The sequence below is a fragment of the Calliopsis andreniformis genome, chromosome 8 (genome assembly GCF_051401765.1).
Source record: "Calliopsis andreniformis isolate RMS-2024a chromosome 8, iyCalAndr_principal, whole genome shotgun sequence".
Lineage (NCBI taxonomy): Eukaryota > Metazoa > Arthropoda > Insecta > Hymenoptera > Andrenidae > Calliopsis > Calliopsis andreniformis.
In genome coordinates this window covers 3,483,355-3,504,359 of record NC_135069.1, presented here as the reverse complement: position 1 = coordinate 3,504,359, position 21,005 = coordinate 3,483,355, and the positions used below count along the sequence as shown (strand labels likewise).

Here is a 21,005-nt window from a genome sequence, read left to right as displayed (position 1 = left end):
AGGTCTCTTTCAGCAAAGGTTTCAGGGAATTTATGGCGAGATTGGGCGAGAGATTAGGAGATTGGAGTCGTTTAATTTTCCTGGAGTCGAGTGATACTTCTATTCAACAGAGCTCGTACTCGGGGAAACAAAAATTGTTTGTTCCTTTCGGAGCCGCGTCTATCATTTTTACGACAAAAGGGCTAAGTTTCCCGATCGGTTTTATAACGCGACGTCACTAACGAGGCCCCGTTGCACTTTTTGTTGCAGCCAGCGACGCGCTCGGCCGAATCGATAAGGAGCCAGCCTCGCCGGAATCCATACAAGGTGAGTTTGCACAGAGTTTCATCGTCCGTCTGTCGTTCCTCCGTTCCTCTCTCTTTCCCTTTCCCGCTGTCTCTCCCTTCGTCCTCTCTCTCTCCCTCTGCCGCCCTCCATTGACGGTACGATTAACGTACCGAAGGGTTTAACCTTCGCCGATGGCAGGAACATAAATTTCACAAACGAATAATACGACACGGCGGGCTTGAGCGAAAGGCCAAGTATCAGCATTATAAATCCCGCGTCGTTATTTCTTCGTGGCCGCCTTTTTGCTCGCCGCGGACCGATGCGACGTTTAATTGCAACGATGAGCTCGCGTTGCGACGCGGGGCCCGCTGAAAATCGTCGGGAAAGGAAACGGCTGATTGAGAAATTTTCAGACAGCAAAGAAACCGAGGGGACGCGAGCCACCGAGGATTTTTATTAATCGGCCGACGGCGAACGGGTTCGACATGTCGAAACCAGTCGCGAGGAGAACGATGCGTTCGCCGTTTCTTGATGGCTCGCGTTTTTCTGGAACGCGTCCTTCCATAGGACAGCTTGTATGCAGGAACTCCATCGACTAATTTCACTGTCTTCGTGAAACGTAATTGAGAGAAGGGGTGTTTGTTCTGTGGCTGAGAGACAATCTCACCCGAGACCTCTTCCGTTATTTTCTGGAGTAGGAAAACAGATCTGATCACCCATTTCTTCACGTGCCAGTAGAAAGTATTTGCAGTAGTTTATACTATTACTCCTTCAGTTATGAAGTAACTTGAACAAATTCCTATTAACTTAATTAATTGAAGAGAAAATAGATTGAAAATAGTCTGGCTCTCGGATAGAGAATTATGCTTCTTGAGATTAATTTCCTCTGCAATACAGGTGTTAGTCAGGTTTAACCACTTGTCAGGCAGGACCAGACCACCCTTACCGAACTTGTGTTCCATTTTCCCACAAAAGATTTTAAAATCTCCTCAGAAGAGTCCTGAATATTCCACCTCAGAATGCGCTGCATCCACAGCATCCCAGCTCTTCCCCCAACTAACACGTTTCCACGTAAAATATGTCATAAAACCAATTACACTCGTCCAGAGCGCCGCCCACTAAACTCAGCGGCGGTTTGTCATTTGCGTCGAAGCATTCTCTCGCGGTGTACAATCGAGTCCCTAACTCAGGGCATTATCCACCGACCTTGCCTAACTCTGGGCCAGGGACATTTCGTCAGGGTCGTAAAAGGGCGCGGAATCCTCCCCACAGCGAACATCATCGGACTCCACTAGCTGGACCATTCTTGAAAGACATTCGACAGACGATTGGGAAAAATTCCAGGACGTTTCGAGTGATTTCAGACGAGACACTTCGCGACAGGGTCAAGAAAGAGGGCAGATAATTTAGGCTTGCTCGAGAAGCGTCGACCTTTCGCGAGATTTTGCTGACCACTCGTGGAAAACGTAGGGCGTTTCTCTCGGGCCTGTCACATGTCGTGGAACTTAACACGTTGGCGATCGTAACGAGGGGCACGGCGTTAACTGGAGGATAGATGGCACGTTTCGAGTAATGATCCTCCTCTTCAGAAGCTGGCCACCTGGGCCAGCGAGGCAGAAGATGGAAAGCCTTAGATCCAGCTCAGCCTTGAGTCGATTCGATTCGCGAGAACGTTCGGGCTGGGCGCATCAAAAGCGCGTCCACCGCTGCAAAATAAGCATCACGAGGCGGGACGCTAACAAAGCTCGGGAACAGTCGCAAAAAATCGACGCTTGGGCCCGACTCTCGGAAATCCTGAACCGGTCGTAACTAACAGACTCTCCTCGTTGAAGGATCCTCTGGCCAACGAGAAGACTCTGCGCGGATTCAGTCTGCATCGAACTCCACGACGAAGGGGCGCAACCGAGAACGAGCGAACGATCTTGGAGAGAGGGGGGTTGGGCCCAACGAGGGAGACCCAGCTGGAGGAGGAGAAATGGGCACAATCACTGGCGAACCTGTATTTTGTTTTATAGCATTTAGCCCCATTGTTTGTCTTATTGTTATTAGCCTCCGTCAATTAGTAATTGCATTCTTAATGCCGATTCCATGAATCGAGCCCGATGGCTCTTAAGAAGGGGACCTTGGGAGGGGACCCAACCTTGGTGGTTCGAGGGAAGCCAGTAGGAGAAAATCAGAGAAGAAACTGGAGGGGGTCTGGGCGTAGTAGGAGAAGGGCCTATTGTGGAGGGGGCCCATGTCATTAGGAGTCATTAATATCACGGACCTCTGTAATTTGACACACTTCCGATCGCCTAGCGCCACCTCCACCCGCTCCACTTTCCTTCCCCCCTTCCTAAATCCCTCGATCCTTCTTTCTCCCCTTTTTCTCTTGAAGCTTGCTCCTCTTTTCGCGGATTGCGTGGAACCACAGGTATCGCGATTCGTGTCGTTTGCCAGCAGGTGATGCAAGGTTCCTCGAGGAAAATTGAAGGATATCAAAGGGGCCAGAAGAAGGTTCGGCGGCCGACAGTGAGACAGTCGTTGTTAATTAAGTTTCATGGCCCCTTAAGGGGATTACCCGTAATTAACACAGTGCTACACGCTCGAAGGCGCTCGCGGGTCGGCGTCGCTGGCCGAAGGCAATGGATTGCGAAATCGTCGGCGAAGGAACGATCGTATCATTCGGAATGCAAGTAGCCGCGATCGATATGATCCACGGATGCTAATCGAGTCGCTAATCGTTTATTCCTTCGTCGTACAGGCACACCTGTTCGACCGATATGGTCAGACCAGAGATTCTTTTAACGCGGTCTTCATGGAGATCTCTCGAACGAAGAACGACCAAGTCCCTCATCATACTTTGTAATGTCAACTCACGACGATGATTTTCTTCGTTCCTTTTTTTCCTATCCACCCCTCCACGCGCGGCCTTGTCCAGCGTCGTTTAATAACGAGGGAGATGGGTCAGAAAATCGTGACTTCGCGAAGTGGACGACGAAAGGGGAAAGGGAGATTAGAACTGCAGATATTTATCGGGAAGTTCTGAGGTTCTACTCTTAGGCTCTTCGACTCTTCTATTTTATGGTCGACTCTCCTGAGGTTGTCGATCGTTATCCGACCAAGTCGATATTACTATTGTTCCCCTCGGCACACACCTCCACGCTGCGTCCACTCGCCTAATTTATTAAATTATAAGTGACACTGGTGCATCGAGGTACCGTTAACTCGTCGCAGTTAAGCTTCCACGGAGGCCAGAGCTCCTTATCTGAGATGCCACAATTCCAAGAGCGTCAATTCCCAGAAATTCAAAGTTAACGACGCTCAACAAGTGTCAGCCATTTCCGAAGCAAGAAATGGAAGTGGTGAGCGGTAAAGTATGCAGTCGAGTCTCTGGAGCTGTTCGGAAACGAGCATGCAAATGATGGCCGCGAGCTGCGAGCTCGTTTCCGTGAATTGGAGCAGGGCAGACGTTTTTGGTCGATCCCCGGACAAGAGAGATTCAGAATCGCAGGGAAGGACGAGATCGACGAGGATGGAAATCCTGAGCACGACGGGGATCGGTTTCTCTCGGAATGCAAATCAGTCCGCGCGATAAACTCGCACGAAGTCGCCACGGTCGCACGGCCACCGCGCGATAATACGTCTTCCTGCTGATTTTGTTATTCAAATCGGCAGCAGGGCCGAGGTGACCGTGGAAAACCGCTATTGAATGCCGAAACGGCTTCCAGACACCCTCCCGCAAGAACTTCCATTCACGCCTGGCAATCCAGAGCGTCCGGTTCTTGTTCAGTCGTCCCTGGAAAAGCAGCTCGCTTAGTCGCAAAAAGCCTTACCGCGTATCGTTCGATTCCCGTTAAGCTTAAACGTCGATCTTGCCACGTTCCCCTTCAGCTATTCTGAGCCCCTCGATTTGCTAATCTTCTTGACGCATGTCTTCATCGATCCAAGATTTTTTGAGAACTTTACTTCACGACAGGCAAAGGTTGTTACTCTTCTGTTGAGTGATTTTAGATTTTTAGGAGTCTTCCTTTAGCTATTGTTACAGTACTTATATATACAGTAAAATAGGTCTATAAATATATGTAAGTCTATGAAATAGTCTCTTTTGTTTGTGATACTCTATACTTCATTTACCATTTTCAAAGTCAATGCTTAGAAATTAGGAGAAAGCGGGAAGTATGAGTATCTATCAATCACAATTTCCTTTTTGACATTTAGCGAAACGACTCATTCTGCGATGCCTGCTTCCTAGAAGGCCGTACAGGTTGTTAAGGCGATTCGTAAAAACGGGTTACGTGAACGGGAATGTTCGCAGCCCGTTAACGAGCGTTTCCACGGGCAGTAGCAGGCTCACTTTGTTATTCGGACCGAGGGTGACAACGCAGACCCGTTTTGAATGTTGACGAGGCTGGCCACTGCCTCCTCCCAAGGATTCACGCCCTGTGGTCCGACCGACTCGGAGCAAATTCAAATTCCCTGGCACGGCTTTCCCAGGGATTTTCCGATTTTTATCCTCGGCTCTTCCAACCGAACGTCCCATAAACGGAATATGCTGATTCGCCTGAGTGCTGACCGTCGTTTCTCCCTTACCTTCTTTTTCCGCTCTGGGGAAAGTGAATTCTAAAGGATATTTTTCTACTTTTTAAAGATCTACAAATTTTTAAATTTATGAATTTCCAAATTTTTAAGTTTTCTGATATTCAGATATTCAAATTTTCAAATATCCAAAACTCCGATTTTTCACAACTCCACACTGAGAATCTCCCAAACTCTGAAAGCAATCACTCCCAGTATCGTCGATTCTCCTCACTGCACCGAAAGTAAAGAAAAACCGCGCCTCGTTGGTTTGCACGCGAGCTAGTCTCTGGCGAAGACACCTCGCCGTCGAGGTGGATCGGCAAATCGCGTAAGGGGAAATGAAAACGAGTATAGCGGCCGTTTCTCGGAATGATGGAGAACGCCGAGGCCGAGCCGATGAGAAGAAGAGGCGAGCGCCGCGAACGAGAGGGGAACAGAGCCCGAAGACGTTTTCTTTCTTCGACATATTTCTCACGGGCCCGGAGGACGACTTCCGTTCCTCTTTCTTGCCGCGGTTCTCCTCGCCACGAGCCAGAAGAAAGGGAAGACGTCCGCGAGGAGATCGAGCCGTTCGATTAAAAGAGATTAATTCCCTCGCCCCCACGAAAGCTGGAGCGAGGCGAGCCGACGAGAAGCTCGACGAAGGGGAGCTGTTTATGAAAATGGCATCCATCGAGCGGTGGGTGTCGGCGCCATTGTTCCTCGGATCGCGGCACGACACGCGGCGGAGGGGAGAAGAGACTAGCAATTAGCAATTAAACCAATAAGTCTGCAATTGGTGATTCCATTAATGGGACGAGCGTTCCCACAGAAAGGCGAACAGTTTTTCGCCACGATCTCCAATTGCTTCGGGAACGTATAATTAGTCGACCAGCGTGCAGAGTTAGCCTTGTTGATAATCGTCGATGGATATCTCGCTGCCACGGAATAAATCTACTGAAATCGATGACAGGCTTCGAAGTGAGGGCTCGTGGACATTGGGAGTCAATTATTCGTCGACGATAGGGATTACTGTATAGATGTGAAGAAGAAAGAAAAGGAAGCACGCGCCCACGCGTCCTTCGACAGGGCCTCAAAGGAGCCTGCTTCCGGACAGGCAATTAAAAAGGTCGAAAGTTCCTCGCAAAAATATCTGCTCGACCCCCGATCCATAGTGGCAGCCAGACGTTAATAAATTCGTGGCCAGCGAGTGGGCGGTCCAATGGACTGACGATAGTGCGCGGTGTCCCACGCGTCGATTATACATTAATTAAACGATCAATATTTATTAAGCTTATTATCGGACACGGCGGCGGCGACGGCCACAGCGCAAGTCTGATATTAATTCGATTCCGCGTCTACGGTGGGGCCCGTATTTCGCTTAATAGGCGCCATATTGTTCGTAACGACGCAATAAATATGGACGTGGCCAAATGAAGACGATAAATTGTCGAACGCCCCCGCTATTGGTACCGTGCGCCTCGTGCCCGTTCCCTCTTCGTCTCTGCCTCTCCCTCTGAATTTCTTCTCTCTTCTGACGAGACTGTTGACAATGGTGGAACTGTTTTTCAGTGGATCTCTAAACCTTGACATAGTTAAAGAAGCCTCAATACTCTGTCTTCAAAAGGAGCAATTTTAAATTTCCAAATTCAAATTTAAATTTTCAAATATTTCAATGCTTCTAATTTGTTGAGTCTTCGAAAAATTAGACTTCTCAGTCTATTGGATCTATAGTCTCTTTTTTAGTTTGTTTTAGGAAAATGTTTCTCTGTCGAGTCACTTGTCAACCCTTGCTATATTTCCCCACTTCCGACTCCATTTCCTGATCACTTATTATAATCAATTAGCGACCAGTTATCTGCCATCGACTGCGCCTCGCGTTCAAGGGGTGCAACCCTCCTGATTTTTTATATACCAGCTTGTTCTGGCTCGGAGAGGGTGGGCCTGCAACAGGCTGATGAGTGGACGGATCCTCGCAGGGATTTTTTGTCGTCGTAACCCTAGTGTTAGCTTCGATGAGGGTTTCACATATTTCCATACGTATTTTGAGGATCAAATTTTTGTATAGTTCTTAGAGTTTTCTTTTAATGCTTCTGCTGTTTTATACACTCCAAGAGTAGGCAAGCTGGCAAACGAGAAAGCGAAATGTATCATTCTTTCCGTGGCTTTTCTCGAAGATCCTTTACGCTTCTGCAGAAACCTGATAGCCGAGTCAGCCATTAAGCCAGAGCTGTGAAAGGAAGGGCGGAAAGGCGAGAGTCGGTAACAATGGACAGAGAGCATCTCGCACACACGTCGAGGAAAGAAGTGGTTCTGCGAAGGGTGAACACGAAATAGAAAGGGAAAAGGAGTTCAACTTCCTTCATAGATTTCTAACAGTCGATCAATATATTCGATCTCCAAGTACCAAAAAATTCCACCAATTCAAATTTCTCAGTCCCTCAAACTCAAAATAGAATTCTTGAAATTCTTCTGAAATTCTTCACAATATATTCAAGATTTTGCATAAAAATTCCCTCATTCGCAAGCATAAAAATTTCGCTGTTTTCACGAAGAACAGTTGACCAGGGCAGAAAGGAAGCTCTTGGCAGAGGCGTTCCTCGGGGGGTGAGTGAGTCGTTTCGAGGGGCGAAACGGTCAAGGGGCGATCTCGGCGCTATGTAATTGTCATTTCGCGGAGAAACGGAGGCTGCGTCTAGACGACGGTAATTGTGGCAAAAGGACAAAGGACGACGTAGCCAGGTAAACGGCGCCGTTACGTGCTCACGGGGATATGGAGTTGTGCAGCGGCGAATGGCCATCCTCGCGGAGGAACTGGCCACTCCAAGGGAGTAATTAAATCTATTATCGGGCTCCACCTTGGTCGTCCTGGACCAGACTGAAATTCATCGTTAATTCTACTCAGCTTCCAACCATGAGATCATTCACAATCCTGGAACAGTAAAAATATTTTCTTCCTACCCTTATTTGATATGATGGGGGCAGAACAAAATTTCTACAAATTCAACTTTCAATACGTACTACAAAAAAGATATCTATGATCAGAAAAATTGAATACTATTTCTTCCTTCAGCACCCAATTGAATTCTGTGAAAAATAAATGACACATGGTACGCAGATCTTCGCCTCCTCATTACCCGACGAATTCCAAGCTCGATTAAACGTGCCCTTTGGTAAAATATGACCTCCCATATACTCTTAGAAGTCTTTCCTCGCTGAAGGCGAGAGGACTCTCGGGAAACGATCAGGCAGAAGCTAATAAAAAAAGCTCTGCGGCGACCTGATAAGCCTGAGGGTATTTCACACTCGGACAGCCCTTGTGTCGTCGAAGGACGCTAATGTAGCGTTATTTAACTCGGTTAGGTGGCATCCCCTTTGCAGCGGCCTCGCGAGCAGCCCCAGGAAAAATCCGGGGGTGCTCGGCGTCCCGTGAAAACACTGTGGGGGCGGTGACACGCATAAAATAGCAGCCAACCCCATTTAGAACGTCAGGTGCTCGTCATAACTGGGCGAGGGAAGGTTTGCATGGCGTGTAGAGTAATCGATGGCTTCTCTTCGATGTCAGCGGGTAATTTTGGAGTTTAACTTAGGGTGACGTGACTAACAATCCCAAAGAAAGTTGGCTTTAGGATACTGTGACGTCTCGATTTTTATTTTTTACTAGAGAAAAATTTTTCTCCACTTGAGGTGACCATTTTGCAATTGAAAGCAATTGGAGATGGGTTTTCCGCGTCTTCCAGGCTCTCCTCAAGAGGCCAATGATCCGTGTCTCTTTAAGAACCGCCAGAAATCGGCGTTCCTCTGGAATGAATATCGAACACGTGCCAGCAGCCAATATCTGGCGAATATGTTAAGAAAGTCGCATACATCGGGGTCAGTACAGCGTGAAAATAGAATGTAAAGCGTTCGCAGGACTGGCTGGCGGCCTTAGGCGCAATAGGGGTGGTTTCCATGGGGGGTTGGTTTGACGTGTATGACGTGCCGGCCACGTGACCCGCCTGCCAAGTCGGCAATCACTGCCCTGGACTACGCCGGACGAATCTTAAATATGGGATATTCAAATAATCTCGCCACTTCCCCTGTCCCTCGTTCCATCCCTCGCGTTGACCGCTCGTTTCCTTTCGCCCCCATGTGCTTCTGGCGAGGATGTGACGAGTCAAGGTGAGGGGTAGAGCCTTGAAAATATTGGAGAATTATTGTTAGAAGTCCAAAGAAAATTGTTAAATAGTTAATAGTAGGGATAAGAAAATTTACCCTAGGACATTAATTATTTTAAGTAGAAGAGGTCTAAAATTGAGCACACCAGAGAAGTTTATTCGAAGATACGTTGATTCTATGTAGTGGTCAGCAACTCTGTTGTACCATACATCACTGCCAGTGGTGGTGGTGCTGGGAATGGACCCGTGGTGCCAATCTGGAAGTCCCTCGCGGAAGCTCCCTCTTTTATATGCATAGTCTCATTTCCTTATCGGAAATTTACGGAGAACGTGCTCTTTCCTTCGTTTAATCCCATTTTTCTTATCGCCCCACCCAAAGCAATGGAGTTTTCGACCTCTTAATTGCTTTCCCTTCAAGATACATGCCCTCACTTCTGCAACTTTCGTTTCTTATATTAGCTCTGAGCCAATTCTCCGATATTAGTCTCTTCAGGCGCTTGGTCTACTTTTTGTCGTCCCAAGGCGCTCTTTCGAGCCATCTGCAACCGTAGACTGCACCTTCCTGCACCGTTATGCACCATATAAATATCGTATGCATCCGAGAGCAGACTCCCGTGTTTGTTTGCTCCAGAAGCACGTGCCGAAGGGCCTGTCGTGTATGTAAGGCGCGTTCGGTTTCATTATAACGGTAGCTGTCGATGAGCAAGATGACGATCGCGATTGGAGGGGGATGCTATCCAACCGACTGTTTACCGACCCTGCATCTGTCCCGACCCACGTCGTTCTGGAATATTTTCGGCGGTGCAACCGCGGCTAATGGGACCATGTGTCCAGAAGAGAAAGAGAGAACTTCGTTGCTTACCTGGCGCTTAATTTTGGGGCACGATCATCGAATTTCCTGGATCGATGCCTGGATTCCTGGCCCCTGACCCTCCTGGGCTCCTTTTGTACTCGGGGCGGAATAAATTAGATGGTACTGTGTCGGCTTTAATTAGGGAACGGAAGTATCCCAAGTAATTCTTTAAATTAGACTGGGTTTGCTTTTAACCACCGTTATTCTGTGACAAGATTAAAGTGGGATATTGTGAGGCTGGGTTGACCTCAAGAATTTGTTTCTCACTATAAATTCGTCAGTGGCTTATGGAGTTTGTATTTTTCGAAATTTCTGGGGTTTTTCTCTGACATGGAATTCTAGTTTCTTAGTTCCTCCTCCGGAGAGCCTGCTTTTAAGAATTTTTTGAGGTAAAGCTGAAGGCAACGCTATCGCGCTGAAATGCTCAGAAACGACGCGTTCAGGAAGGTCGGCGAGAGAGGTGCACGCGTGAGCGTGCGCGTGCGTAGACGAGATAGAGAGAAAACGAGAAGGAGAAGAGAGGAAGGCCACGTGCCTCTGGTAGCACGCGACCAACCTAACGGTTTTAGACTCACCCCACACGCCGCTCGAAAACCAGTCCACCCCTTCTCTCGTCACCCTTGCCAAGCCGCCGGCACCGCTGCTTCAAAACACGCCAGAGGAAACTGTTATTCCATTGGCTCGTGGATCTCTATCCCCCTTGTGTCTTCCCCCTTTCCACGGGACCGGGCCTGTAGTCAGATTGGCCTGTGTTGGGACAATTCTTTTCCTCTCGTTACTCGACAGCCTGATGTGATTTTTCATTCCCGTGCGTTATAAATTTGAAAAAGAAAATGGAGCACTGTCGAGGAGACCTAAAATCTGGGGGTGACTTTACTCTTGGGTCAACTGAAAGTGAAGTCTGAGAGTCTATGTGTTTTTATCACTGTGAGGGTGTCTGAGGGGTAGTTTACAGATCTCTGTTAGCCTTGACTCTGGAATCATTTCTCTCTGAGTGACCCTGTCATCGCCCAAAAATACTCCAATTTAATTCCTCTGAAAGCATAAGAAAAAAATGTATTTCTATATTAAAAAATCAGACCAAAATATATTCCTCATCTCAACTGCTTCAAACTCTAAACCCAGTGCTCACAAAACGATAGGATCCCGATTTGATGACGTCCTCCCGGGCCCCTCGAAGCGTGAAAACGTACCCGGCAAGCATAATCGAATGATGTAAGGCCCTAATAAAATCGTAAGTCGGTTGACAGGCGGTGCACGTAGCGCGGAATAATGGGCCCAGACATTCCTCCCCCGTCGCACGGGGGTTGGTCGCATTGTCGTTCCCTTACGTAAGAATGGCGAGGAAGAAAACGACGCGAAGGCAGATGCCGGTCCAGGCGTTCTTGATCCACCCAGAGCGAGCGGAGGAAAGGGACTTAATGCGATCTTGCAGCGTAAAAACTCGCTGGCAGGTAAATCGACAGCAGATTCTAAAAAAAACATGCAGGGAAGTTCGAAAATCTTCCTTGAAACCCGGAAATTTGGTGATGTCTGTACCAGGAAATGAAGAATCTTTAATTATGAAACTGCCCTCTGGACCCACTGGACCCACAGAGAGCTCAGAAGCATAAATGGGGCAGACAGAAATGAGAAGCAGAGAGAAAGGGGCGAGAGCAGCGAGTAAATTGAGCAAAAGGAGCGATCGAGAGAGGGCCAACTCGAGGGCGGAGCCGCGGAGGAGAGGGAGCGTAAAGGAACGAGGGATGCAACCGCGAAATCAGGCAGACCCGTGAAAATAACGATTTCTCCTTTGTGGTGCCGTTCGTTAAACCGAGACGAGCCGGTTTCACGAATGCCACAGTGGAGAAGCGAGAGAGAAAGAGTGACGAGAGTCGAGGAGAAGAGAGAAGGAACAGTGCTCGTACGCGGGTATTCGTGACTCGCCGATATTTTCCCTGAAAGCCGAAGGAATCGATATTTTATGTAGATCGCGAGAAAAGGGCAACGTGCCCCTTCGTCGTCGGTGGCTATTCTCGCCTGGACGAACAAAAACATCGGCTGATCCCACGCAACCGAAAGAGAGAGCCCAGGGAATGGGATGATGGGACAGAGAGAGGAGATATGGTAGAAGGCATTGTTGCACGGCAGAATTCATCCAGAAAATGGAACTTCTTCGTGGCGATTGTTGCGTCGCGGGAGGAGAATGCTGCCCTGGCTATTCATCGGTGCATTCTCTTGAATCAGATAGAAATATTCACTGCTCGACGTGAATGGGACCCTGTAGCTATTTTATGCGCGTAACACGCTGCCTCACTTGCGACTAAATTGCGAGATATTGGAATTTAAAGATAGTTGAAATTGCGAGATCAAATAGTACAATTCCGTCTTATTTTCCAGTTTTCTTATTTAACTAAAATACTCATCATCAGCTGTGTCTACACATCCATCAACATCTACTACTTAAATAATTCAACTTTTCTCAATTTCAAACTAGAGCTCCAGTTTTAAATGAAATTCATAGAAAGTATTCATGACTGGGTCAGTGTCGCTTACTAGACACTTTGCCCTACCATATTCTTCACAACCCTTAGCTTCACTTGCATCACCAGCTTCTCGCCCCAAGCACTGGACACACCAAGTGACCCTTAACTGACCCGATCACTCCCCGAAAAACGCACCCATTCATATAGTACCAACACCACCGTCATCCCTCAAAAATTCTCATCCCCGTGTCCAGTTCAGGTGTCTCGTTGTCCCGTTTTATCACCTGACGCGTACGTGACGTCCCAGACAGTCCCTGGGATTCCATCGTAGCTTCGAAGGTCAGGTCATCGCCCAGTTTTCCCTCGATCCGTGAAAAAGGAACGGGAGAAAACGGATGCAGCCCCGAAGGTCGGTGGCAAGGAACAGAGATGCCCCAGCGTCCAGCTGCAGCCCCTCGCAGAATGGATTCTGTTGCGTGTGCAAGCCGATCCGCGTGGAAATGTGGGTGGGTGATGGATAGACGGTTACCGTGTCACTCGTGCAAACGTTAAACGGGCTTCTATAGCTGGAAATTGCATGGGCAGCAGCATTGTAGCTCGAACCATTTATAATGGCACCTATACTAGTCGATATTATGCAGATGGGGGACAAAGAGCCTTTGAAGGCCTTCTAAGATTGATCGAAAAATTTCTGTCGTCTGCTGGTCACTGGAAATTGATATTTAATTGTGGGACTGGGGATGGGTCTGGTGATCATCTTAATTTTGAACAAGTTTTAATTTGAAATGCTGAATTATGATTTTGGTGAATTTCAGGGGTATAAAAACCTGGTGATTATTACTTCTTTTTCCAGTAAACTCTAGAACATTCTAGAAGTCCGTTAAAAAACCGTTGGCCCCACCGTTTCATTTCTCTCACTTTCATCTTCGTCCATTAGACGCGTCGTCAGAAGTCCGTTGCACTTTTTTAAACCTAGGAGAACCTATGTCTGCAGAATCTTCTTTTTCAAACGGTAGCTTGAAAGTGAACGCGCCAATCGCAGCGAGACAGAAAACGCGGAAAAAAGGAATGACGGTTGCCTTATCTAAGCTAGACGCACGTTGGTAGACAAGTTCGCACCTGGCGACGATAAACGTTATTTTTTCTGGGGAGAAGCAAGACGCGCGAGTGTATAAGTGCGCTCGAAAAAGGGTGGAAAAATGGGAACCGACGGAATTCACCCCAAAAATCCTTTCTCCCCTCCCTTGTCTTCTTGTCGCTGGCTGCGAGAATCCCAGAAGCTTCTCACGGGATAAAAAAGCGTAATTTTCGATGAAAAGAGGGGAACGACGATGCAAATTCGGGGTCCAGGAGGGAAACTGATGTGTACCTGCTTTTTACGTCGAGGGGTGGAATGATCGAAGGCAGGGTGTAATCGGTCGACGAGTAACTGAAATTTCATAGGGAATCCACCAATAACGTGGCTTCCTTGTTGTCTGCAGCGATTCCTACCTGACCTGTCGCCTCTCTTCTCTCTTTTTTTCGCCGTTTCGAGGGAATCCACGTCAGGTATGAAGGGGAGGCACAGATGTGGAGGAGCGAAAATCGGGGCGAGTAGGGAAAGTTGCGTCGAATTCACAGGATTTTAAGAATTTTTTTCCCCTGGTCCCTGCTTGCTTCGACGATTTCGTCCCACAGTAGAACATCCCCACCTGCGACCCGACCTCTTTACGAGCCGTTTTTCGCGAGCGTTTATCTCCATTCTCGGCTTTTGTTGCGATGGGAAAGTTCGAGCTTGGTCCAAGTGGCTAAGCGACTTCCCTTTTTCGTTCTCTCAGTTCACTGACCCCTCCCACGCTCGCGCTCCTTCTGGTCTTCAATACAAACACGCAAATAAAATTTCAACTAATATAATTTTCTTATTTTCTAAATCAACTGGCATTCTCAATACAAACCAAAGAAAATTCGAAAATATGAATCTATCCCCACCATGAAATAAAATCCAACGACTCGAACTTTAACATCCGCCATACAGTAAATCCCCCACCCAGAGAAAAGCATCCCTTGCCAGCGTGTCGAAGTAATTATTATTAAAAACCGTTATGTGCAACTGCAACGCGCAAGCCCGTTTCCTCGAATAAGAACGAATCGGTTCCGTGCCATTATCCGTCGCTATGTACCCCTTTTTCAGGGGGCGCGTACCATCGACGAAGGAAGAAGGAAAGGGTGGCGAGGGAGGTCAGTCATAAGATACGATGATGGATGCACGAAGGGTTGATCGACGGGTAGGGGGAGCAGGGCACGCGGAAAGGGCCAAAGGGTTCCTTGGGCGGCCAATCGTGCGCAAAGCAGGAATGCCTACGACCAATCATCGATGCCCTTGGTGGCACGTGGTGGTGGGGAGGGTTCGTTCGTCCTTAGGGGCACGATTTCGTTGCGTCACTCTGACATTCGTTCTGTATCGGTCCTTCGAAGAGGACTGACGGGATCTGTGACCTACCAAGTGTCTGCCCTTCGATGCTGGTTTCCTTCGTTTGAATATTCAACTCGCATGGTACACCCAGTGCGCGTTATTAATTATTCATGCAGCTAATACGAATATCAATGAGTTCCTGAAATTTGCATTCACAGTTCTAGTTGAAGTGAATCTTTTTTGAAATTTATTTTTCGCGGTATTTGAGGCAGGACGAAACGGTGAACAGTGAGGTGATCCCTTGCCATGCGGGACCAAGGGACGCCAAAGGTCGTTGATCTCTGAGGATCGATCTGCGATCACGGTCACTGACCAACGTGCTGGATCTAGTAAACCACCCCGATGTGACCACGAGCCACGGGAAACTTGAATCCTCGAGAGCAAACGAGGTTAAAATGGTCTTCCTCGAAGACCCAAGGATGATCTTTGCGGATATGCGACTTCATGCGACCAGCACGCCGACTTCCACCCCCACTCGCTACCACCACCATCATCATCACCAGAAATATAGGCCCCAGAATAACAATGATTGTACGAGTTTTCATGAAAAGTCCACGGTTTTCAGAGATTTCAATCCCAAGAATTTTAGATCGTATTTCCCATTTTTTAAAATATTCTCTTTTTATTTTTTCAGATGCGGATCTCCACGGCGAGGTCGACGGACCGGAACTCAGCGGCGACGACAGAAGCATCGCCAGTGACATTCAAGATGCCACCGAGGCGAACCTTGACCATGATTCCATGGACTCGGACAGGGAAGCCCTTAATCTGGTCAGTATTTATTCTGATTTGTAATAGTCGATATTCCAGCTTCCGAGAAAATTCCTTTCTCGAAAGAAACACTTCCCCGAGGCTTCACATTTTTCACTGTCTTTCCTAAAGGGCGCAAAAAGTGCTCCCGTTCAATATTTGGCAAATAAATAAAGGAAGCCACTAGTGAGATGATCGACAGGAAGGGACGAGGACAGTGGGGGGATGTGTGGGTTTTATAAAACACAAAAGCATAGAATGGACCGTAGTGACCAATATCCTGACCTGGTCGAGTGTAAACACTGCTTTGTTCGGCACCGTTTACTCTGTAATATTAGGGAGGGTGGTTCCTCTACGATTCTTCATGTTTCTGGTCCCACGTTATGGCGTGACGCCTATATAAAAATCGATTTTTTCTGGGACACTGTGGACCTTTATGCACTTCAACAAAAATACGAATTTGCATAAGTACCCACAGTCCTCTAATAATAGTTCCAAATTTTTCCCCAACTGTACCCAAGAAGCCTTATAATTATGTAATTTTTAATTTCTTCTGACCTCGTATCTTGATCCACTCTTTTTATTTCTAAAAATTCTTTCCAGGTCACGGACGTGTCTCATAGAAACAGCAGCAGCGGTACCAGCGGCAGCGCCTCGTCGCCGAGTTCCGGGGTGAGCAGCCAGATAACTGGAAGTCATCAGCAACAGCAGCACTCGGCCAACCAGCAGAACAGCAGCAACTCCCAAGCGGCGCTCGCTGCTCAGCTGGTCGGCCAGCAATTGCTGATGCACGGTTCCCTCGGTGGCCTGGGCCCCCAGGAGATCCAAGCCCTGGCCTCGACGCTTCAGCAACAGCAGCAGTCGCTGCAGCAACAGTTGCAGCAGTTCGCGATTTTCCAGCAGGCGAATCCTGCGGCTGCTGGCCAGCTCCCTGCTCAAGCACAGTTTTTCTTGCAGAACCAGGTTCGTGAAATATTTAAAAAGCTCTGTAGACTCTGGTGAACAGAGGCATATTTTATTTTTTTAAGCTTGTAGTTCAGTCGATCTTTAGTACAGTAGATAATATAGAATTTTGGCAAATTTCTTCAAGTACAAGGATTAATTTGTAAAAATAGATCTGGAGCGAGTGTTAAGTCGATTAATGAAGGTCCTACTGTATCTTGAATTCCTAGAAGCTTTTTATCTAAGCTTTCAAAGCAGGATGAATAGCCCAGATCAGTATTTATGTTTTTAATACGAGTAGTCAGTAATTAAGGATCAAAACAGAGGCGAGAAACAAAGCCTGCACTATTTGATCTCTCAGCGACAGAATCTTTTCGCCTCAAAGACACAAAAGCTGTCGAGGTCCAGACGCGTATCGCTAGGAAAGGAATTACGCTCGAAGCGCGAACAAATGCGCTCCTCGTACACTCGAATTCTTACCATTGTTCTCTCAGCGCTGGGTACTCCGTCAAATTACCTACTCGATACGAATTCGATTCGAATCGCGGGGATGAGGGGCTGTGGGAGGGGTAGATCAGCGAGAATCCAAAGACGACGTTCCTGGCGGTATCTGATCGGGCGCCCGAAAGAAGTAGACGTCTTATTCTTCGACGACGGTCCGCTCGATTTGACGCCGAGATAGCAGCCTGGTGATGTCACAAAGGGACAGGGTTTCTGCCACGCTTGGCTCCGCGTTTTCTCTCGCGACTGGAAAGCTGCCGTGCACAAATGCTTCGTCAGTATTCGGTTCATAGAATAGCTGAATAATTAGATACAATATCTTTTAAGTAGAACTTAATAGCTAGACCAAATAGGAAGATGAATATTTTCTAAATTTCCTTAGACTGAAATTAAATTTATTTTTAGCCTTGCTATGCTTATATTTTATCATTAGCACAAGGAATAGTAAAAATTCTGAGTAGCAGAGAATGTAGATAATCAAGGTTCTATTGTATTGTTAGTATTATTATTATTACAGATTTAGTCAGGGATTTTAGGTCTCGTTCTACGTGGTCTGAACATATTTCAGAATTAATGTGTAAACCCCCGAGGCGTAAAGAAGACGAGACAGATATTTATCACCTGCTTGCTCATAAAGAAGGCTTCCTTCGGAACGTTTTGTCCTGATGATCCTGTGGATCGAAACGAGAGAAATCGATTCACGATATATCCGGGGACGCGATGAAAAACGATCCCCCTTCCTGGGTCTCGAACTATTCCACCCCCTCCCTCGGCCTCTTCCTCGAAACCTGTGAATGGGCCTCGTCGCATCTACGAGAAAAATTCTATAGACTTGCACAGTGTAGAACGCGTGCACATCTACGCAACCTTCTGGAAAAACTAACAAAACGACTTCGAACTTGAGCAGATTTAATGGCTGCTCCGTGTTCGTTGTGTGCGTGCGTATCTCTGCGAGCATTAAAGCTGGGTCTTCCGTGTCTCCTTTGAAAGGTGCAACGAGGAGATTCTTCGGGCCCCTTCGGCACCTTGCCACGGGGTGCCTTTTGTTCCCTCACACGTGGCCAAGCTGTTCCTTTTTTCCTTCCGTGTCCCCCCTCTCCCCTCGTTTCGTCATCTTCTGTCTGATCGAGGCACCCCCTTGGTTTCTTTCGAAACAGTCTGGGGATTAGGGAAGGGCACACGACCTCCTCGATCGCGCAACCCTTCCTTCGGTGGGTTGCAACCTGCCCTGAACCCTTCTCAAGGGTTACATGCATAAGAGGGTTTCTGAGGTCTGCCTGCGTAACAGATATTTGATTTCTGTGGCATGGTGACGCGTGACGGTAACATCTCAAGTCTGAAGGTATTACAGGGAACTAAAGCTATTAAACTGATCATTGGTAATTTCATATTTTCCTCAGGATTTATGTATTCACTTTGGTTATTATTTCTGGGAATGTTAACGGAACTTGCCATCCAATTAGCAGTATATCGTGGTTTCTGTCAGAAGACAGCAGAAATTTATCTTTATCGTGCCGCTTTCACTTCGCTGATTCCGTGAAATCGTGGAGCGCGAGATTGATAAGAAGATGCAGGAAATGGTAGAACAGTCATGCTTTCTAACTTTCGTATTAGAATAATTATGGCGATTCTAAAGTCATTTCGAAAGGATACAGGTGATTCGTAAACTCTTAGGTATAACCTGCCGCGGCACGTGGCGGTATTCAAAGCACCCCTCGCAGGGTGTCTTCGCGGCCGACAATAAGCATAAGCAAGTTCTCGTGGCCTGAACGACACGCGACCCGAACCCTTTTCCACCCTGGGTGCTGCCTCGTTTTGCACGAGCCCCTTATTCTCCTAATCGAGCATCTGGTTAAGAAAAGGGTGAAGATAATCGATCAGCCCTAGAGCAACTCTTTCCTTACCTGTCCACGAGCGCAGCACGTGTCACCTTTCAATCGCCCTCAATGAAAATTCGATTCTCCACGTGGTGACGTCTGAAGTCATCGGGATTTTAAGGCCTGAACGTTCATGAAAAAGTTAGGGTAGCATGGATGGGGTGTCAGAAAATTTGAACAGTATTTAACCCTTCCAATGACGACAAATTATTGTAATTTCAACCCCCCTGTGATCAATATTTTTTCATTCATTTTTCACAATTTTGTGGAATGGTGCATTAGATACTAGTGTCGACTTTTTCAAGGAATCGAGGTCAATGAAAGTGATGACAATTATGAAAAAATTAATTTCGGTAAAAGACGATTCACCCAGAAGGTCCAAGATCTTCAGGTCTCCAAGTGGAGAGAAAAACCTGAAGGGTCACTCTGTACTTATATTGACCTCGTCACTTAAGAATTCCTTTCTCCTCGAAATATCGACCAAGGTATCAACTCCTCCCTGAATATGTTAATTGTAGTTAATATTCTAAACCTAAAGGAGACCATTGTCGATGTCATGATCAATGGCCATAAACGTCTTGCAGGGGCTGTTGCAGAGCGGTGGCTACACGTCGAGACCCAGTCATCCGCGCTCACAGTCCATGCAGGTACTGTCTCATCGATAGGCCTCGCTTATCTCTAGTCTATTTGTCCAACTCACGGTCGAAATAGAAACACCTTCCTTTCGTGTCAAATTCTTAAGATCGTAGCTGTGACGATAGTCGAGGAATACAAATAACCATTAAAATGACACGGGGACCTGTCTGTTATCAGGTGCAGCAGGCAGTGGCGCAGGCAGCCCAGCAATTGCAAGCTTTGCAGAAGCAACAAGCTCTTCAGGGTGGTGGAGGTCTGGTGGGTCGAAGTTTGGCGCAGCAAAGGTCACCGCCACCCCCTGGCACCCCGCCAGCTGTGAAACAACCACCGACCAGACTAGAGCCCTCTCCTGAAGAGACGACGGACCTTGAGGAACTGGAACAGTTCGCCAAAACCTTCAAGCAGAGGCGGATCAAGCTTGGTTTCACTCAGGGCGATGTTGGCCTTGCCATGGGGAAGCTGTATGGTAATGACTTCTCGCAGACGACGATCTCCAGGTAAGTGTTCTTTCTAGATAGAACTTTTATTTTTATTTTTGCAAAGAAGATAGAGGATAAGATTTGTTTTACCTTTTTCCAGGTTCGAAGCGCTGAATCTTTCCTTCAAAAACATGTGCAAACTGAAGCCTCTTCTTCAGAAGTGGCTAGAGGATGCAGATAATTCCCTGAACAACCCTAACTCTCTTTCGAACCCTCTGACCACCCCGGAAGCTATTGGTAGGCGGAGGAAGAAAAGGACCTCGATAGAGACCAGCGTGAGGGTAGCCCTGGAGAAGGCGTTCGTACAAAACCCTAAACCGACGTCTGAGGAAATCACTGTCCTGGCTGACAGTCTGGCGATGGAGAAAGAGGTCGTTCGAGTCTGGTTTTGCAATAGGTAAATATCTATTTCCATCTCTTACATACACTACTGTCTATAAGTACTGTGATACTTGCCAGAACCAAGTGTCCAGATATTTACAGACAGTAGTGTCTTCGTCTCACACTCTACTATCTTCTGTCTCTCTTAATTAAGTCACACCCCACTGTCTCACCTTCGCAGGAGGCAAAAGGAGAAGAGGATCAACCCACCAACAGCAGCGATGGGCAGCCCGACGATGGCCTCCCCCGCGCCCTCTGTCTTCGCATCCCTGGCCAGCTCCATGTCAGGAAGCCCTCTAGCTCTGACGACGCACTCCTCTGGCATGGGCCACTCTCACCCTCACCCAACGCCTCTGGGCTCGCCTCTGCCCCTGGCCCTGGTAGCCTCAGCAGGTGGAAACTACCACCCACTCAGCGGCAAGTCCCACGAGTGACAGCAACAGTCGACCCACCAGGGGGACGTACTTTTTCATCAACACCATCACCAGCAACCGCATCAGCAGCCGCAGCAACGACGTTTGTGCAATCTACCTGAGTTCTACCACTAATCCCAGCCAGGTGATCCGTCTGCAGATGACAATGATGTCGCTGGTGGTGATCTAGCGTCGGTCTGGCGACGACCGTCGATCAGTTTCGATGCCAAATGGAATTTGGCGCGAAACGGGACGGAACAGAGGATCGTCAGAGGGGTGAAGCAATAGGCAGA

At 47.7% G+C, this 21,005-nt stretch overlaps 1 protein-coding gene across 1 annotated transcript in view; it reads left to right on the top strand.

Moving 5' to 3' along the window:
• Positions 1–20,740, top strand: part of LOC143182335 (uncharacterized) — a 99,609-nt gene extending 78,869 nt beyond the window's left edge. Inside the window, exons 4-10 of the mRNA XM_076383287.1 lie at positions 250–306; positions 15,368–15,504; positions 16,087–16,446; positions 19,388–19,450; positions 19,617–19,936; positions 20,019–20,315; positions 20,481–20,740. Of these exons, the coding sequence (XP_076239402.1) occupies positions 250–306; positions 15,368–15,504; positions 16,087–16,446; positions 19,388–19,450; positions 19,617–19,936; positions 20,019–20,315; positions 20,481–20,733 (1,487 nt within the window). The 3' untranslated portion in view covers positions 20,734–20,740. The remainder of the gene's footprint in view (positions 1–249; positions 307–15,367; positions 15,505–16,086; positions 16,447–19,387; positions 19,451–19,616; positions 19,937–20,018; positions 20,316–20,480) is intronic.
• Positions 20,741–21,005: the final 265 nt, after the last annotated feature.